Source organism: Eubalaena glacialis, chromosome 7 (assembly GCF_028564815.1).
Source record: "Eubalaena glacialis isolate mEubGla1 chromosome 7, mEubGla1.1.hap2.+ XY, whole genome shotgun sequence".
Lineage (NCBI taxonomy): Eukaryota > Metazoa > Chordata > Mammalia > Artiodactyla > Balaenidae > Eubalaena > Eubalaena glacialis.
Window position 1 is genome coordinate 81,511,937 of NC_083722.1, and position 15,384 is coordinate 81,527,320.

General features: G+C 42.5%; 1 protein-coding gene across 3 annotated transcripts in view; it reads left to right on the forward strand.

Annotated features, from left to right (window-relative positions):
• FLNB (filamin B) overlaps nucleotides 1–15,384 on the forward strand; it is a 135,720-nt gene that overhangs the window by 52,948 nt on the left and 67,388 nt on the right. For all 3 annotated transcript variants that reach the window (XM_061197068.1, XM_061197069.1, XM_061197070.1), the window contains exons 2-4: nucleotides 2,868–3,116; nucleotides 5,350–5,447; nucleotides 7,874–8,021. In XM_061197068.1, coding sequence (XP_061053051.1) covers nucleotides 2,868–3,116; nucleotides 5,350–5,447; nucleotides 7,874–8,021 — 495 coding nt within the window. The remainder of the gene's footprint in view (nucleotides 1–2,867; nucleotides 3,117–5,349; nucleotides 5,448–7,873; nucleotides 8,022–15,384) is intronic.

Consider the following 15,384-nt stretch of genomic DNA (forward strand, 5'->3'; position numbering starts at 1 on the left):
TTTTGAAAAAGACTCATGTCTCATTCCTTTAAACCAACATGTGTAAGCTGGGTAAAAATAGAGCAGACTGGTTTCACGTTTTGATTTATGGACGAAATCTGCAAGCTTCCCTTCGAAAAGCATTTAAAACATAACTCAGGGAAGTTTGAGCTTTGCAGACTGCTGCCTGTGGCTGGATGAGACTCTGGCCTGTTCAGATTCTGCCTGGTGCAAGACCAGACGTGGCCAGGTCCACCCCTTACCCGGATTAGCAATAAGCATGCACACGCTCTGCTTCTCCCCCCATCTCCCCTCACCCTTCTGAAGACTGCTCTTCTCCCCTTAGGCTGAATAAAGGAAACTGGCATGGAAAATGGTTTGACGTGGAATTTTTTTTTACCATCGGTAGGTAGTAACTCAGTAATCAATAGCACTTTAAAGACACACTCGTAACAGGACATCTAATCCTAAAATTTCAGGCACGGTCACGGACTGTCAGCTGGTCTAGCAGAATGAATTCCTTGGATACCTGTATTCTGTGCAGGGGTTCCGTGTTTCGTGTACATCACTACTCCTTTGACCACAGGACCTCAGAAGCAGTGCTGGCTTCATGGTTGCACGACCTGGGCAGCTATACAGAGCCCTGTGCTCACGGGGGTTCTGTGTGCTTGGTTTAATGCTCTGCTGTTGCCATCTTGAAATTCTTAATACTTTTTGGACAAGGAATCCTGTATTTTCATTTGTCACTGGGCCCCAGTGAGTTATGCAGACAGTCCTGCTTACAAGTTAGTTATACAGTTCATTATGTAGAAAATCCCTGGGCGCCTTAACTTTGAATGAGGATTGCTCAAATTTAGTGTGTCTGACTGGCCAGTTCATGATAATCTTTACGCTGTCCAGTTTCACATGATCAAGTTTTGTTATGACTGACCTGCAACTGTGAAATTACCTTTGATTTCTGTGGGTTTGGGTGTGGGCTTTTAGGAGGGTTTTTTTTTCTTGTAAGAGGACATAACAGTAAACAGGTTGATTTAAAAAAAAAAAACCCCACCCTTTCAGTATTGAATGGCATGCCATTTACTCCTTAACGGCATGTGAGTTTATTTTTCATGTGGTTGTAGCTGGATTTCATTAAGTGCAGTTTGACGTGTGTTTAACCAACATTCAGGTGGCTTGCGGTGGGTGGGTGGGAGGGAGGGACAGGGCGTGGGGAGCTGCAGGATGAAGAAGGCTCAGTTACTTCCCAGCAGGAGCTCGCAGCCCTGGAGTGGGGTGGGGGGGAGGCTGAGGAATGAATGGTTGTTGTCATGAGAGGACCCCGGTGTGGTTACACAGAGGCTGGTGGGAGTGAAGGATGCCATCTGTTAGATCTGGCCCTTGAATGATGATGTGGGGTTTGTCCTGCAGGAGGATGGGGTGAAGGGCCTTGTCATCATAGGGAATACAGAAGAGGTGGAGAAGTCCAGGGGGTTCACAGCAAGATGTGCTCCAGGAGTGGGGAGTCTGGAATGTGGAGTGTGGTGGGTGGCAGTGACAAGGGTGGAAAAGCAGTCCGGGTGGAGGTTGTGTAGGTCTCTCAAGGTGCTACATGTCTAAAGAGTTTAATTCTGGGCGGCAGGGACCATTGGTGAATTGGGAAGCGCAGGGGTACCTGACTAGAAGGATGGTTCTCGGGTTATGTGAACAATGATGGAGCTTCATGGCTGTTGAGGAAGCAGAGAGGGGAGGAGGGGCCACATATTTTGGGGGAGAGTGTAGAAAAGGATTTGCCAAGAGGTAGGGAGAGAATTGTGGGAACTGTGCCAGGGCTTTGGAGGAGGAGTCTAAGATGATTCTGACATTTTCACCTTGGGGTCCTGGCAGAATGGGGGGGTTGTAACAAAGGTTGTTTGGTGGGGAAAGGGTGTAGGAAATGGAGAGACAGACAGAAAGACAGATATCTTGGAGATAATGTTTGAATTTTGATGGGTGTAGATGGAGGTTGGAAACAGGACAGAGAGCCACAGGGAAGCCAAGGGGAGTGGGAAGTAGAAACCAGTGGCAGTGAGAGTTCCAGAAGGGGCTGGCCAGTGGCAGGGCATGTCCTGTTAAGCTGGGGGATGACTAGAAAAGGGGCCATGCCTTTAGCCAGTCACTTATCCTCCTGGCAACACTTTGCCCAATTAGATTAGCTTAACTGTTAGTTAAGCTAACTAACAGTCTTCTTTTATGAATGACTAACTTGTCAGAGAAGTGAGATGAAAATGATTGATAACACCCAGTATTTGTGAGGTCTGAGAGAAAATGACCTCTTAAACATGTAGATGGGGGTGTAAATAGAAACAACTTTTTATAGGGAAAAGATATCTAGGACATAGTGATTAGTGAAAAGAAAGATTTCGAGACTGATCATATAGTATAATATAAATTATTTTATTGTATAATATACTATAATTTATAGTATAATGTAAATTCCGGCAGCAAACAATTACACATATGTGTGCACACAATCTGGTAGACAGTATACTGCCAGGTTAACAGGTGGTTATCTCTGGAATGCAGCCACCTCTTGTTATTGTCTATATTTCTGAAATGAGTTCTTGAAATTTAAAAAAAAAACTCTTTTTATTATGGAAAATTTCAAATGCATGTAAAAATAGAGACAGTGGAATAATGCGTTTTCATGGACTTATAATCCAATGACACTGGTTAACAACGTTTTGGAATCTTATTTCATCTCTTCGCATCCTTAAGTATTTTGAAGCAAATGCCAGCATTGCATCCCTTCACTCTCATATAGCTCAGTGTGGTTCTCTAACAGTTGAGGACTCCATTTACTTTCTTACAAAGAGTATGATTCACACCTGTGCAACCCAGAGGCTTGACCAGGCCCGTGTCTCTCTGCTCAGACAGCAAAGCCATTGTGGATGGGAACCTGAAGCTCATCTTGGGCCTGGTGTGGACGCTGATCCTCCACTACTCCATCTCCATGCCTGTGTGGGAGGATGAAGGGGACGACGATGCCAAGAAGCAGACGCCAAAGCAGAGGCTGCTGGGGTGGATTCAGAACAAGATCCCCTACTTGCCCATCACCAACTTTAACCAGAACTGGCAAGATGGCAAAGCCCTGGGAGCCCTGGTAGACAGCTGTGCTCCAGGTAAGTGCCCATGGCTGCCTGAGCCATCCCTTCCGGAGGGGTGGGGTATGTGGACCCCTAAACCTCTTGGTTTTTGGTGGGAAAGCTAGGTTTGCTGTGATTGGTGTATTTCTCTTGGTTTTTAGCCCATTGTAAGATAACTAAAGGAACTAAAAATGCCTCCGTTTGCCTTTCTGATGGCAGGTCTTACAGGTCCATCCATAGACTTGTTTGAGCATTGAATTATTTACCCAAATTCTGAATGAAGGCCTTCATGCTCGGAGCAGGACTTGAGTTTGGCTTCCAGACCCCAAGTCCTGCTTCTTCTCCCTCTTTCCACAGTTGGTGCCTAGTTTCCCATTGGCTTCAGCATGTGCCCTATTAGGTGGTTTGGCATGAAAATCTAAAAACTTTTATTGAGTGGAAAGTACCCTTCTTTGTCAACCACTGGGTTGACTATATATGGCTTTCTCCGCCCTTTTCTTTCTGCATTGCTGTGAAATAGTGCTTGGTCAGGATCCAGTTGGAGCCTTTTCCACCCTTGATGGGCTCCTCTTTTCTGAGTGGTTGAATGTACACCAAGGTAGTAATTATCCTCACTGGAGGGTTTAGATTGATGGGTAGAGTTTGCTGATACACTCTCAGTAGAAAAACCAGAGCCTGTGTTTATGTGCACCTCCAAAATTGTTTTTAATAAAAAACCTGCCCTAATAATCATATTTTCCATTTACTGATTGCTCTGTATATGCTGAGCACATTGATATTAAGTAAGCTAGTGGTTCTCAACACTCTCAACTAGCTGGTGTCAACTGGATAGGGAAGGAGGGCTGGCCCTAGGCCCCAGTCTTCCTTGAGAGCCTGTAAGCTGGTGTCATCCAGAAGTAACTCAAAGCTCAGCATTAGTTCATTTCCCAGTGCCCTCTTTCTTGCTTCCATGCAAAGACACATTTTAGGGTCCTCTTTCCAGTTTAAACCTGGGGATTTTTACTCCAGCCCTATACTTCTTGTGGTTACAAAGGTTTTTGAGATAAATCTAGGTTTAGACCTTTGAGCAAGTGAATGTTTTAAGTACACAGGATGCTAGTTCAGTCTTTTAGATACATCCAGGATTGGGATTGTGATATTGTAACTTATAATATGAAATATATGTTTGGTTTTTGTCCCCTTTCCTGGCACAGAGCTCCTAAAACCCTTGGAATTTACTAAGCGAAAAGAGCTGTGGTAGTGGTGTCGTTCAGCCATGCCTGAGTTTGTTAATGAGGTGACTTTTGGAATGCCCCAAAGGATGGGGCCTGGATGTCGGGGGAACCAATCAGTGATTAGAGGGTTGGAACTTTCTCCCCTGGCCCCTGACCTCCAGGAAGGGGAAAGGGGATAGAGGTTGAGTTAACCACTAATGGCAGGTGATTTAATCAGTCCAGCCTGTGTAATGAAGCCTCCATAAAAATCCCTGAGCTACGAGGTTTGGGGAGCTTCCAGTTGGTGAACGTGTGGTGGTCCTGGGGGGGGTGTTGTGTGCCTGAAAGGACATGGAAGCTCCTTGCCCCTTCTCACACCTTGCCCTATGCATCTCTTCCATTTAGTAAAATCCTTTTATAATAAACCAGTGACCCAGTAAGTAAACTGTTTTCCTGAGATCTGTGAGCCACTCTAGGAAACAGTCCAACCTGAGGAGGGGGTTGTAGGAACCTCTGATTAGTAGCTGGTTGGTCAGAAGCCCAGGTGACAAACCTGGACTTGTGATTGGGCTCTGAAGTTGGAGTTGGGGGAGTCTTGTGGGACTGAGCCCTTAGCCTGTGGGTTCTGATGCTGTTTCCAGGTAGATACTGTCAGAATTAAGTTAAATCATAGGACACACAGCTGATGTCAACCCCACACATTTGGTGACCAGAGCACAGAAGTGTGAGTGTGATGTGTCCAAAAAATCTCTCCTGCAAAAAGGTACCAGGCCCAAGTGGTTTTACAGGCTTTGTTTGTTCATTTATTTACACCACACCCTTAAGGAATGGATGAATTCCTATCTGAATGCAAGAAGATAACAGCCGGAAGAAGAAGTCTCAGCTCAGGCAGAATAGTTTCTACCTTGGCATACTCATATCTGTGATACTTTTGGCCCATAAAGCATACAGTTCACTAAGAGTTTTGGAAGAAACTGTTCTCTCAAGAGACTGAGTGAGTTTAGTTTAGGCACCTGGTTTCCTTTAACCTCTTCAGTCTGTTAATACTAACAGCATCTTTTGTGTGATGTTAACAGGTCTGTGCCCAGACTGGGAATCCTGGGATCCACGAAAGCCTGTGGATAATGCACGAGAAGCCATGCAGCAGGCAGACGACTGGCTGGGTGTCCCACAGGTATGTGTAGAAGCATGCGTGTCCCACGAAGCTGTTTCCCCTGATGCTCTGTGGATGCCTTTGGGTCTGGCAGGCAGTCTGACCTTCTCAGTGGTCAGCTTTCAATGAGCATTGTCTGTGGCCGTCTCCCATCTTTCTCAGTTTACCCATATTAATAGGTTCTCATTGACTTAGGTGCTTGTAGATCCCCTAAAGATCTTCACTGTCATATGTGACAGATTTTCTAGTATTTTTTTTGTTAATATTTATTTTATTCATTTATTTATTTATTTGGTTGTGCCTGGTCTTAGTTGCAGCAGGTGGGCTCCTTAGTTGTGGCTCACTGGCTCCTCAGTTGTGGCATGTGAACTCTTAGTTGCGGCATGCATGTGGGATCTAGTTCCCTGACCAGGGATTGAACCTGACCCCCTGCATTGGGAGCGCAGAGTCTTAACCACTGTGCCACCAGGGAAGTCCTGAATTTTCTAGTATTTCTGTTCCAAAGATCACAAAGGCCATGTCTGGATGCCAGACTGCAAATGTGGACCTTAACCATAAGAAATTGCCAATATTTGACCATTTTTAACCTATTAAACATTTTTTTTAAATCCAATATCTTCAAGAAAGTCACTTAGAACTTTTTAAGAAATTTAAACCAGAATAACTCGCCATTAATAGAAAGTGTTTAAGAATTCATATTGCTCATAATCCTAACAAAGGAATATAACAACAGAACTTGGAAATTGAATATGTCTTGGATACCATCTAAGTAGCCACGTTGCTTAGTTGAGGTCCAATCTTCTAAGCCCTTCCAAGGAGTTTAAATAGCAACCCCTGACACCATGACTCCCATGTTCAAAGACTCGGTCAAGAAAAGTTGTGGGTAGCCAGTGCCAGGGGATGGATGACCTCATTACAGGCTCCATTAAGGTCTTGAGTTGGTATTCAGAGCTGAGTTCAGTGTATTTGTAACAGGATCCCTTGGGAGGTAGACAATCTTGCCTGTATTTCTTTGGTTTGGTTTTGGCATCATGTCTCTTCTCCAAGGCCCATTCCTTGGCTCTTCCGCCCTCAGGAAGTGGTATGATATGTTTTTCATCTCCCCTTAAACCAAAACCCATCTTCTTTTGGCATTCATGTGATGTTGGCAGTGTGTAAAGTTGTTGAAGGAGCTGCCTAGGAGAAATGCCAAATCAACATACATCCTACATTTTGCAAAACGTATTGGAGGCGACTGTACAAACCCAAATAGCTGTTTCGTTGCTGCAGGCTAATTATCAGAATATTTCCTCTTTTCTTTTTTACTATGGAGTGGCGGAAGCTGGGTACATATGTTGTTTATCTGCATTTGGTTGACCTGTTCATGAGACAGAGCCTTCTGTTCATCTGAGGAGGTGTGGCTTACCTCTTGGTGGCAGGAGAAGTTTTTGTGCTGTTAAGGGCTGGGTCAGCTGGTGGAACTGGGACTGTGACACCTTCAGGGAGGCCACCTGTCCAGCACAGGTCAAATCTTGCTCCTAAGCTGAATGTCAGGAGAAAATTTCCCCTTTCCTATTTTTTAAATGGCTTTTAATGTATTGAGACCTGTCTTAACTCAGGCTGCTACAACAATACCATTGACTGGGTGGCTTAAACAACAGACATTTATTTCTCAGTTCTAGAGCTTGGGAATTCCAAGATCAAGGTGCCAGGAAATTCACTTCTTGGTGAGGGCTGTCTTCCTGGCTTGCAGACAGCTGCAAACTGCCTTCTGGCTGTGTCCTTACACTGAGGTGGAGAGAGAGTGAGCTCTGGTCTTTCTTCCTCTTCTTATAAGGGCACTAATCCTATCATGGGAGCTCCACCCTCATGATCTCATCTCATCTAGACCTACTTACCCCCAAAGGCCCTACTTCTTAATACCATCACACCAGGGATTAGGGTTTTAACATATGAATTTGGGGAGGACAAAAACATTCAGTGTATTACAAGAGCACATATCTAATATGTCATTGTGTTATCTCTTTTTGGTTTTATTTTTATTTTTTTATTAGTAGCTGAGTCAATAGAAATGCAGACAATGGATAAAAGAGCGAAGAAAAAGGCCAGTTTATCTATGCACTTTTTGGTAATATGCTTTAATTCCACGTGTTCTTATTTCTTCTTCCTTACTTGATATAGCTTATCTTTTCTGGAAAGAGGAGTGAGTGGCCTTTTTTTTTTTTTCAGGGTGGGGAGGTATGAACCTCTGGAAATTACGTATAGAATTGTCTGGAGAGGGTCCTCAGCTTCCAAAGGGGATGGTGACACTTCTAAAAGGTTAAAAAAAAACAACTGATTTTGGCATGCCAGTTTGATGTAGTTTCACTTTATTGAGAGTAGTGTTTGCTTTAAGAGATTTTTGCAAAAACTTCTGTAGTTGCAAAGTGATATGTTCTGGGTGTTCATCTACCATGTCGTTATTCTAGGTCATCACTCCTGAAGAAATTATTCACCCGGATGTGGATGAGCACTCGGTGATGACTTACCTGTCCCAGTTCCCCAAAGCCAAGCTCAAGCCAGGGGCTCCTCTTAAACCGAAACTCAACCCCAAGAAAGCCAGGGCCTATGGCAGAGGTAAGCACTGGTCATGTTGGATTTGAGGCTTGTCCTCTAGTCTTGATTATTGAGAATCAAGAATGTATAGGCTTCATACTTAAAGACACCCCAGGCCTCCTTTGTCAGATGTTTTCTACCTAAAGGTCCATTTGTTTATGACCATCTTTTTCTGCCTTGTGAATTTAGGCTTTCAGAAACGCTGCTGCTTTAATGTGATGGAGACTGATGAGTTTGTTGCTTTGTGACTTGGGTGCAGTAACCCTGGGATGAAGAAAGGACTATTGTTCCCATTTTTCAGATGAGGAATCAAAGGCCCAATCCACAGAGGAAAGGGGAGGTCGGGGTGGAGGGAGGAGGGGGTGGGGGAGGTCCCCCAGATTACCACGGTGAGGTGGGGCAGGAGCCTGGGTCTTCTGGCTGCTGATTCATTTCTCCTTCAGTTATGCTAAAGCTGCTGCAGGTTTCCAGATGCAGTGGGAGCTATTGTTAACCCCTGGCAGATACTTCCTTGCTAAGACATCCTGTTTATGATCTCCCAGCCAGCTGCCAGGAGTGTTCTGCTCAGAACGTTAGAGTGGGTCAAAGGCATTTTGAGGAATTTGGTTTTCTGGTTGGCACCTGACTTAAAGCACATCAGCTTTTTTAAAGAGAACAGTTGCATTTCAGCCCAGTGTGGATTCTAGTAAAGATTAGTACAGCAAGATACAATTTGTTCCCTTTTCTGTGGCAAGGGAGAAGAGTGCATTCTATTTCTTCATTTTCATAATTACAGTTAGGATAACATTTACACACACAAAGTATTTTGTATGTCCTCTCCTAGAATCTACAGTTCTTAACATTCTAATGTGGTCTCTCACCCCATGTGTGTATGTGTGTGTGCATGTGTGTGATTGTTGAATTATTTGAAAATAATTTGCTGGCATGGTAACAATTCACTCCTCAGTGCGTCAGCCAAGTCTCTCATAAGAATAGGACATCCTCTTTTGTAACCACAGTATTCATTATCACACATAAGAAAATGAACAGTAATTTCGTAACAACTAATATCCAGTTTATATTCAAATTTCTCTCTTGTCCTACGATTGTCTTTTACAGTTTTTCTCATTTTACAAACCAAGATCTGATTAAGATTCACTTTCTATATTTGCTTGTTATTTTACCTTAGACTCTTAATCTAGGATAATTTCCGCTTTCTTGTTTTTTTTAAAATGACATTGACTTCGTAAACATCCAGAGCTCTTGTCTATCTACTCATTCCCTTTGAAGATAGCATTGCCCTAGTTGGCATCAGCTTAGTCTTTTTTTTTTTTTTTTTGGTGTGCCATGAGGCATGCGGGATCTTAGTTCCCCAACCAGGGATAGAACCCATGCCCCCTGCAGTGGAAGCGCGGAGTCTTAACCACTGCACCGCCAAGGAAGTCCCAGCATCAGCTTAGTCTTGAGATGACACACGACCAGGGCAGTGGTGCTGACTGTGTGCTGTTCTCAGCCTCAGTATCCAAGTCCTTCTCATCTGTCTTTTTAGCATGATTTAGACCAGAGGACAGATAGTTCTGGAAGAGACCCACTTGCCACTTGAAGTCCTTTTGGCAATGAGGTGGGGTCTGTGCAATCATTTGTGTTATATGGAGACTGGGGACTTTGTTTGAAGCCCTCCCCCCAATGCAGTCAATTGAAGGTTGGCATGTCCACACTTGCTTTAAAAGTGCTTCTCTAAGCTATAACCAAAGACGGTGACTGGAATAAGCAATCTGATTTGAAAGGTTATTCTTCCTTAAAGGCAAAAAAGCTGCAAACAGCCAAATCTCCTGTCAACAAAATTGGTCAAATGGATTGAATCTAATCAAGGCATAAAGTGCTTGTTTGCAATAACCTTATCGCTGGCTGTCATGCTTCCCCATTGTTAATGTGAAACGGTTTCCTTTCACGGTGCTGTTTTCTAGAAAATGACCTCTTGCTGCAGTCAAGGAATGTGGCTAGTCATTGCCATTTCCTTCATCTGCCTCTTTGTAAGTTTTATGCACTTAGGTAGGAAACATATACACACACATATGTATGCATATGTGTGTATTCTTTGCATTTTTTTGTTGTGGTAAAATACGTATAACACAACATTCACTAATTTAACTATTTTTAGATGTACCATTCAGTGTCATTAAGTACATTCATACATTCACTGTGTTGTGAAACCATCACTACTATTCATCTCCAGAATTTTTGCATCTTCCCAAACTGAAACTCTGTATCCATTAAACAGTAACTCTCCATCCCCACCTCCCCCCAGGCCCTGGCAAGCACCGTTCTGCTTTCTGTTTCTATGAATTTGCCAACTCTAGGTACGTCATAAGTGGACTCATACAGTATTTGTCTTTTTGTGTTAGGCTTACTTCATGTAGCGTGGTGTTTTCAAGGTTCATCCACGTTGTTGCATGTATCAAAATTTCATTCCTTTTTAAAGCTAAGTAATACTCCACTGTATACATATTCCACATTTTGTTTATCCATTTTTCTGTCAGTGGACATTTGGGTTGTTCTACCTTTTAGCTATTGTGAATAATACTGCTGTGAACGTGGGTATATAAATATCTGAGTCCCTACTTGCGGTTTTGGGGGTATATACCTAGAAGTGGGTTGCTGGATCATATGGTAATTCTGTGTTTAATTTTTTTTTCTTTTTAAGTAGGAAGACAAAATGGTCATTTTAGGCAGCAGGGCCACATGTGAGGCCACATGGGCAGCACCTTAGATATTACATTGTCCATGATGAGACAAGGGGAGGGACAATTTGTTCTCTCCTATGTGGCCACATTGTTTTATTTCTGCCAGCAGAACCAAGGCATAGAGAACATTTCATCTTCTAGTTTCTAAAACGGTTGGTAGGTTTGTTTTTTTTAATTAATTAATTTATTTATTTATTTTTATACAATATGTACTCTTTTTTAAAAAAATTTATTTATTTATTTATTTATTTATTTATTTATTTATTTATGGCTGTGTTGGGTCTTCGTTTCTGTGCGAGGGCTTTCTCTAGTTGTGGCAAGTGGGGGCCACTCTTCATCGCGGTGTGCGGGCCTCTCATTATCGCGGCCTCTCTTGTTGCGGAGCACAGGCTCCAGACGCGCAGGCTCAGTAGTTGTGGCTCACGGGCCTAGTTGCTCCGCGGCATGTGGGATCTTCCCAGACCAGGGCTCGAACCCGTGTCCCCTGCATTGGCAGGCAGATTCTCAACCACTGCGCCACCAGGGAAGCCCCTCTTTTTTAATTAATTAATTTAGTTATCTATTTTTGGCTGCGCTGGGTCTTCGTTGCTGCGTGCGGGCTTTCTCTAGTTGCAACGAGTGGGGGCTACTCTTTGTTGCGGTGCGCAGGCTTCGCATTGTGGTGGCTTCTCTTGTTGCAGAACACGGGCTCTAGGCGTGCGGGCTTCAGTAGTTGTGGCTCGCAGGCTCAGTAGTTGTGGCCATGGGCTTAGTTGTTCCGTGGCACGTGGCATCTTTCCGGACCAGGGATCGCACCTGCGTCCCCTGCATTGGCAGGCAGATTCTTAACCACTGGACCACCAGGGAAGTCCCTGTTTTATTTTATTTTGGATGTTGATCAGGTTGCAGTTACCAGCCGTTTAGCATTTGAAGGTCCATTCACTGAGACCCATTAACTGAAAGGAGAGAGGGCCAGGGTGAGGTAAATCTACAGCCACAAACAGGTCTTTGTGGTGGGCTCCCTTGTGGAGTTCGGTATGTTGAAAGCGTGCATCCATGAGCTAAGCAGAAACCTTTAATGAAACCTGTGTTCTGTATGGAGCAGTCACTGCATAGTGAGCCCTCAGCACACTTCGTTCTGAGTAATCCTATGGAACAGTTGTTTCTCTGCACGGTAAGCATTAGCTCCAAGGGAGTTTACAGAGTATGGAACGTGGTTCAGCCTCTAACCAACCATGGTTAACCAGGGTAGACAAGCCCAGTCCCCGGCTTTGGACAGTGTGCAGAGTATGTCGTTGCTCAGGCTGTCAGAGTCAGATGGAGCAGGTATTTATAAATATTTAAATCTTTTTGTTAAATGACCCAATCATTATGTAAATTTTAAGCAAAAGAAAAATGTAGAGGGACTTCTCTGGTGGTCCAGTGGTAAAGAACCTTCCTTCCAATGCAGGGGACGCGGATTCGATCCCTGGTCAGGGAACTAGGATCCCACATGCCGCAGGGCAACTAAGCCCACGCGCCACAACTAGAGAGAAGCCTGTGCGCCGCAACAAAGATCCCGCGTGCCTCAACTAAGACCTGATGCAGCCAAAAATAAATTAAATAAATAATACATAAATCTTTAGGGACTTCCTGGCGGTGCAGTGTTTAAGAATCCGCCTGCCAGTGCAGGGGACATGGGTTCGAGCCCTGGTCCAGGAAGATCCCACATGCCGCGGAGCAACTAAGCCCATGTGCCACAACTACTGAGCCTGCAAGCCACAACTACTGAAGCCCGTGTGCCTAGAGCCCGTGCTCTGCAACAACAGAAGCCAGTGCAGTGAGAACCCTGTACACCACAACCAAAAATAAATAAATTAATTAAATAAATTAAAAAAAAAATTGGAGGTATTTCTTTCCAGCTATTTTTCTATGCTGAAATGAGTTCAGACTCTATATTTTCTTCAATTTGCATTTCTTACCTAACAGGGTATGAACATTATCTTGTTATATAACAATCTATCACCAATTTTTCTTAAACTAGGTTATTTATTGGAAACCTAATGTAAATCCAGGTATAGTAACAAATGACCCAATGTCTTCAACAGATTGATGGCTGAAAACTTCCCAAATTTGCCAAAAAACATAAACCTACAGATTCAAGAAGCTGAGCTAAACCCAAGCAGGATACACACACACACACACACACACACACACACACACACACATACACCAAGCCACATCTTAGACAGACTTCAAGAAACTAGACAATACAAGCTTAAAAGCAGCAGGAGAGAAATGACATCTTACGTATGGTGGAAAAATAGAATGACAGATTTCTCATCAAAAATCACAGAGGCCAGAAGGAAGTGACACAACATTTTTCATGTGCTGAAGGAAAAGAATTGTCAACCCAGAATCCTATATCCAGGGATAATATCCTTCAGGAATGAAGTGGAAATAAGACATTCTCAGATAAAGGAAAACTAAAATCATTTGTTATGGGCACATCCCCTAAAAGGATTGGTAAAGGAAATTCTCTGGACAGAAAGGAAACAGTGAAAGAAGGAATTTTGGAATAACAGGAAGAGAGAACGTGATAAGCAAAAATATGGATAACTATAACAGACTTTCCTCAAAAACCACAAACTACCAAAACTCAGCCAAGATGAGATAGATAACCTGCATGGTCCTGTATCCATTAAATAAACCAAATTTGTAATTTGAAAGATCTTGGGAAAGAAATCTTGGCCCAAATGATTTCACTGGAGAATTGTACCATACATGTAAAGAAGCATGAACACCAAATCTACACAATCTCTTCCAGAAAATATGAGAAAGGAATGACTTCCCAATTCATTTTATCAAGCTAGTTTTGCTCTAATAACAAAATCAGACAATGGCAGTGCCAAAAAAGAAACTACAGACCAGTATCACTCATGAGTATAGACGTAAAAGTCCTCAATAAAATCTGAGCAAATAAAATTCAGCAATATTTAGAAAGAATTATATACATCATGACCAAGTAGGGTTTATTCCAGGGATGCAAGGCTGGCTCATTATTAGAGAATCAGTCAACATATATTAGGCTAAAGAAGAAAAATCACGTGATCACATCAATTGACACAAAAAACATTTGACAAAATTCAGTGGCCATCCATGATAAGAACTCAGAAAAAAGAGGAATAGAGAAGACCTTCCTCAGTTTGAAATTTGAGTAGCCACCCCAAAAAACCTACAGCTAACATTATAATAGTGAAAGACTGAACGTGTTCCCTAAGATTGGGAACAAGGCAAGGATGTCTATTTTCACCACTGTTTTTCAACATAATGATGCAGATTTTAGCCAGTCTAGTCAGGCAAGAAAAGGAAATAAAAGACGTACATATTGGAGAGCAATAAATAAAATGTCCCTATTTGTAGATGACATGATTGTCTATGTAGAAAACCATAAAAAATCTACCCCCCCCCCAAAAAAATCTCCTTGAGCAAATGAGTTCAGCAGGGTCACAGGATGTTAAGATCGGCGTGTAAAAATCCATTGTATTTCTGTCTACCAGAATGAACACGAGGATAGTGAAATTAAAAATACCTTGCCACTTACAGTTGCTCAAAAAAAAAACCTGAGAAATAGGTGGAAATGTAATAAAACATGATAGGAGTTATATGCTGAAAACTACAAAAACACTGATGAAGAAGTCAAAGAAGATCTAAATAAATGGAGAGATGCACTGTTTTCATGGGTTGAAAAAGTAAAGATGTCATTTCTCCCCAAATTGTCATATAAGTTTAACACAATTGATATTAAAATCCCAACAAGATTTTTTTTTATAAATATAGAAAAGACTATTATTGTAAAACATATGGAAAGACAAAAGAACTATAGTAGGGAAAGCAATTTTGAAAAAAAAAAAAAGTGGGAGGAATCAGTCTACCTGCTCTCAAGACTTATTATATAAAGCTACAGAAATCAAGATTATGTGATATTGGTGGACGGATAGACACATAGATCAATGGAACAGAATCGAGAACCCAGAAAGAGACCTACACAAATAAGCACAATTGAGTCTTGACAAAGGCACAGGGAGAACTCAGTGGAGGGAAGAGAGCCTTTTCCGCACAGGATTCGATAGCAGCTGGACATCCAGAGGCAGAGAAAATGAACCTTGGCCTAAGTCTCACACTTTGTATAAAAATTAACTCAAAGTGGATCACAGACTTAAATGTAAAACATATAACTATAAAACTTTCAGAAAAAAAATATAGAAGAGAATCTTCGGTATCTAGGACTGGGCAAAGAATTCCTAGACTTGACACCAAAAGCATGATCCATAAAGGGAAAAAAAAAATGATCAGTTGGACCCCATCAAAGTTAAAAAGCTTTTAAAACATTTGTAAAAGTATGATCTGCTGAGGTCTTGGCATGGTACATGAGCATTGGACTGTGTGTGAGGGTTTTCTGTCAATGAAGGGTGCACTCCTGGATCACCCCACTCTCTTGCAAGATAAGCTTCCTTAGCTTCCGTCCTACAGGCTACCTGGGCACCATCTCAAGCAGAACTCAAAATGTTGTGTAGACAAAGGGCCTGAGGACTGGATTTTACTTAAAAAAAAATTTTTTTAAACAATTTGAAAGTTTTTGCAGTTAAGAGGATGAAAGACAAGACACTTATACGTTGCTGATGGGAATGTAAAATGCTACA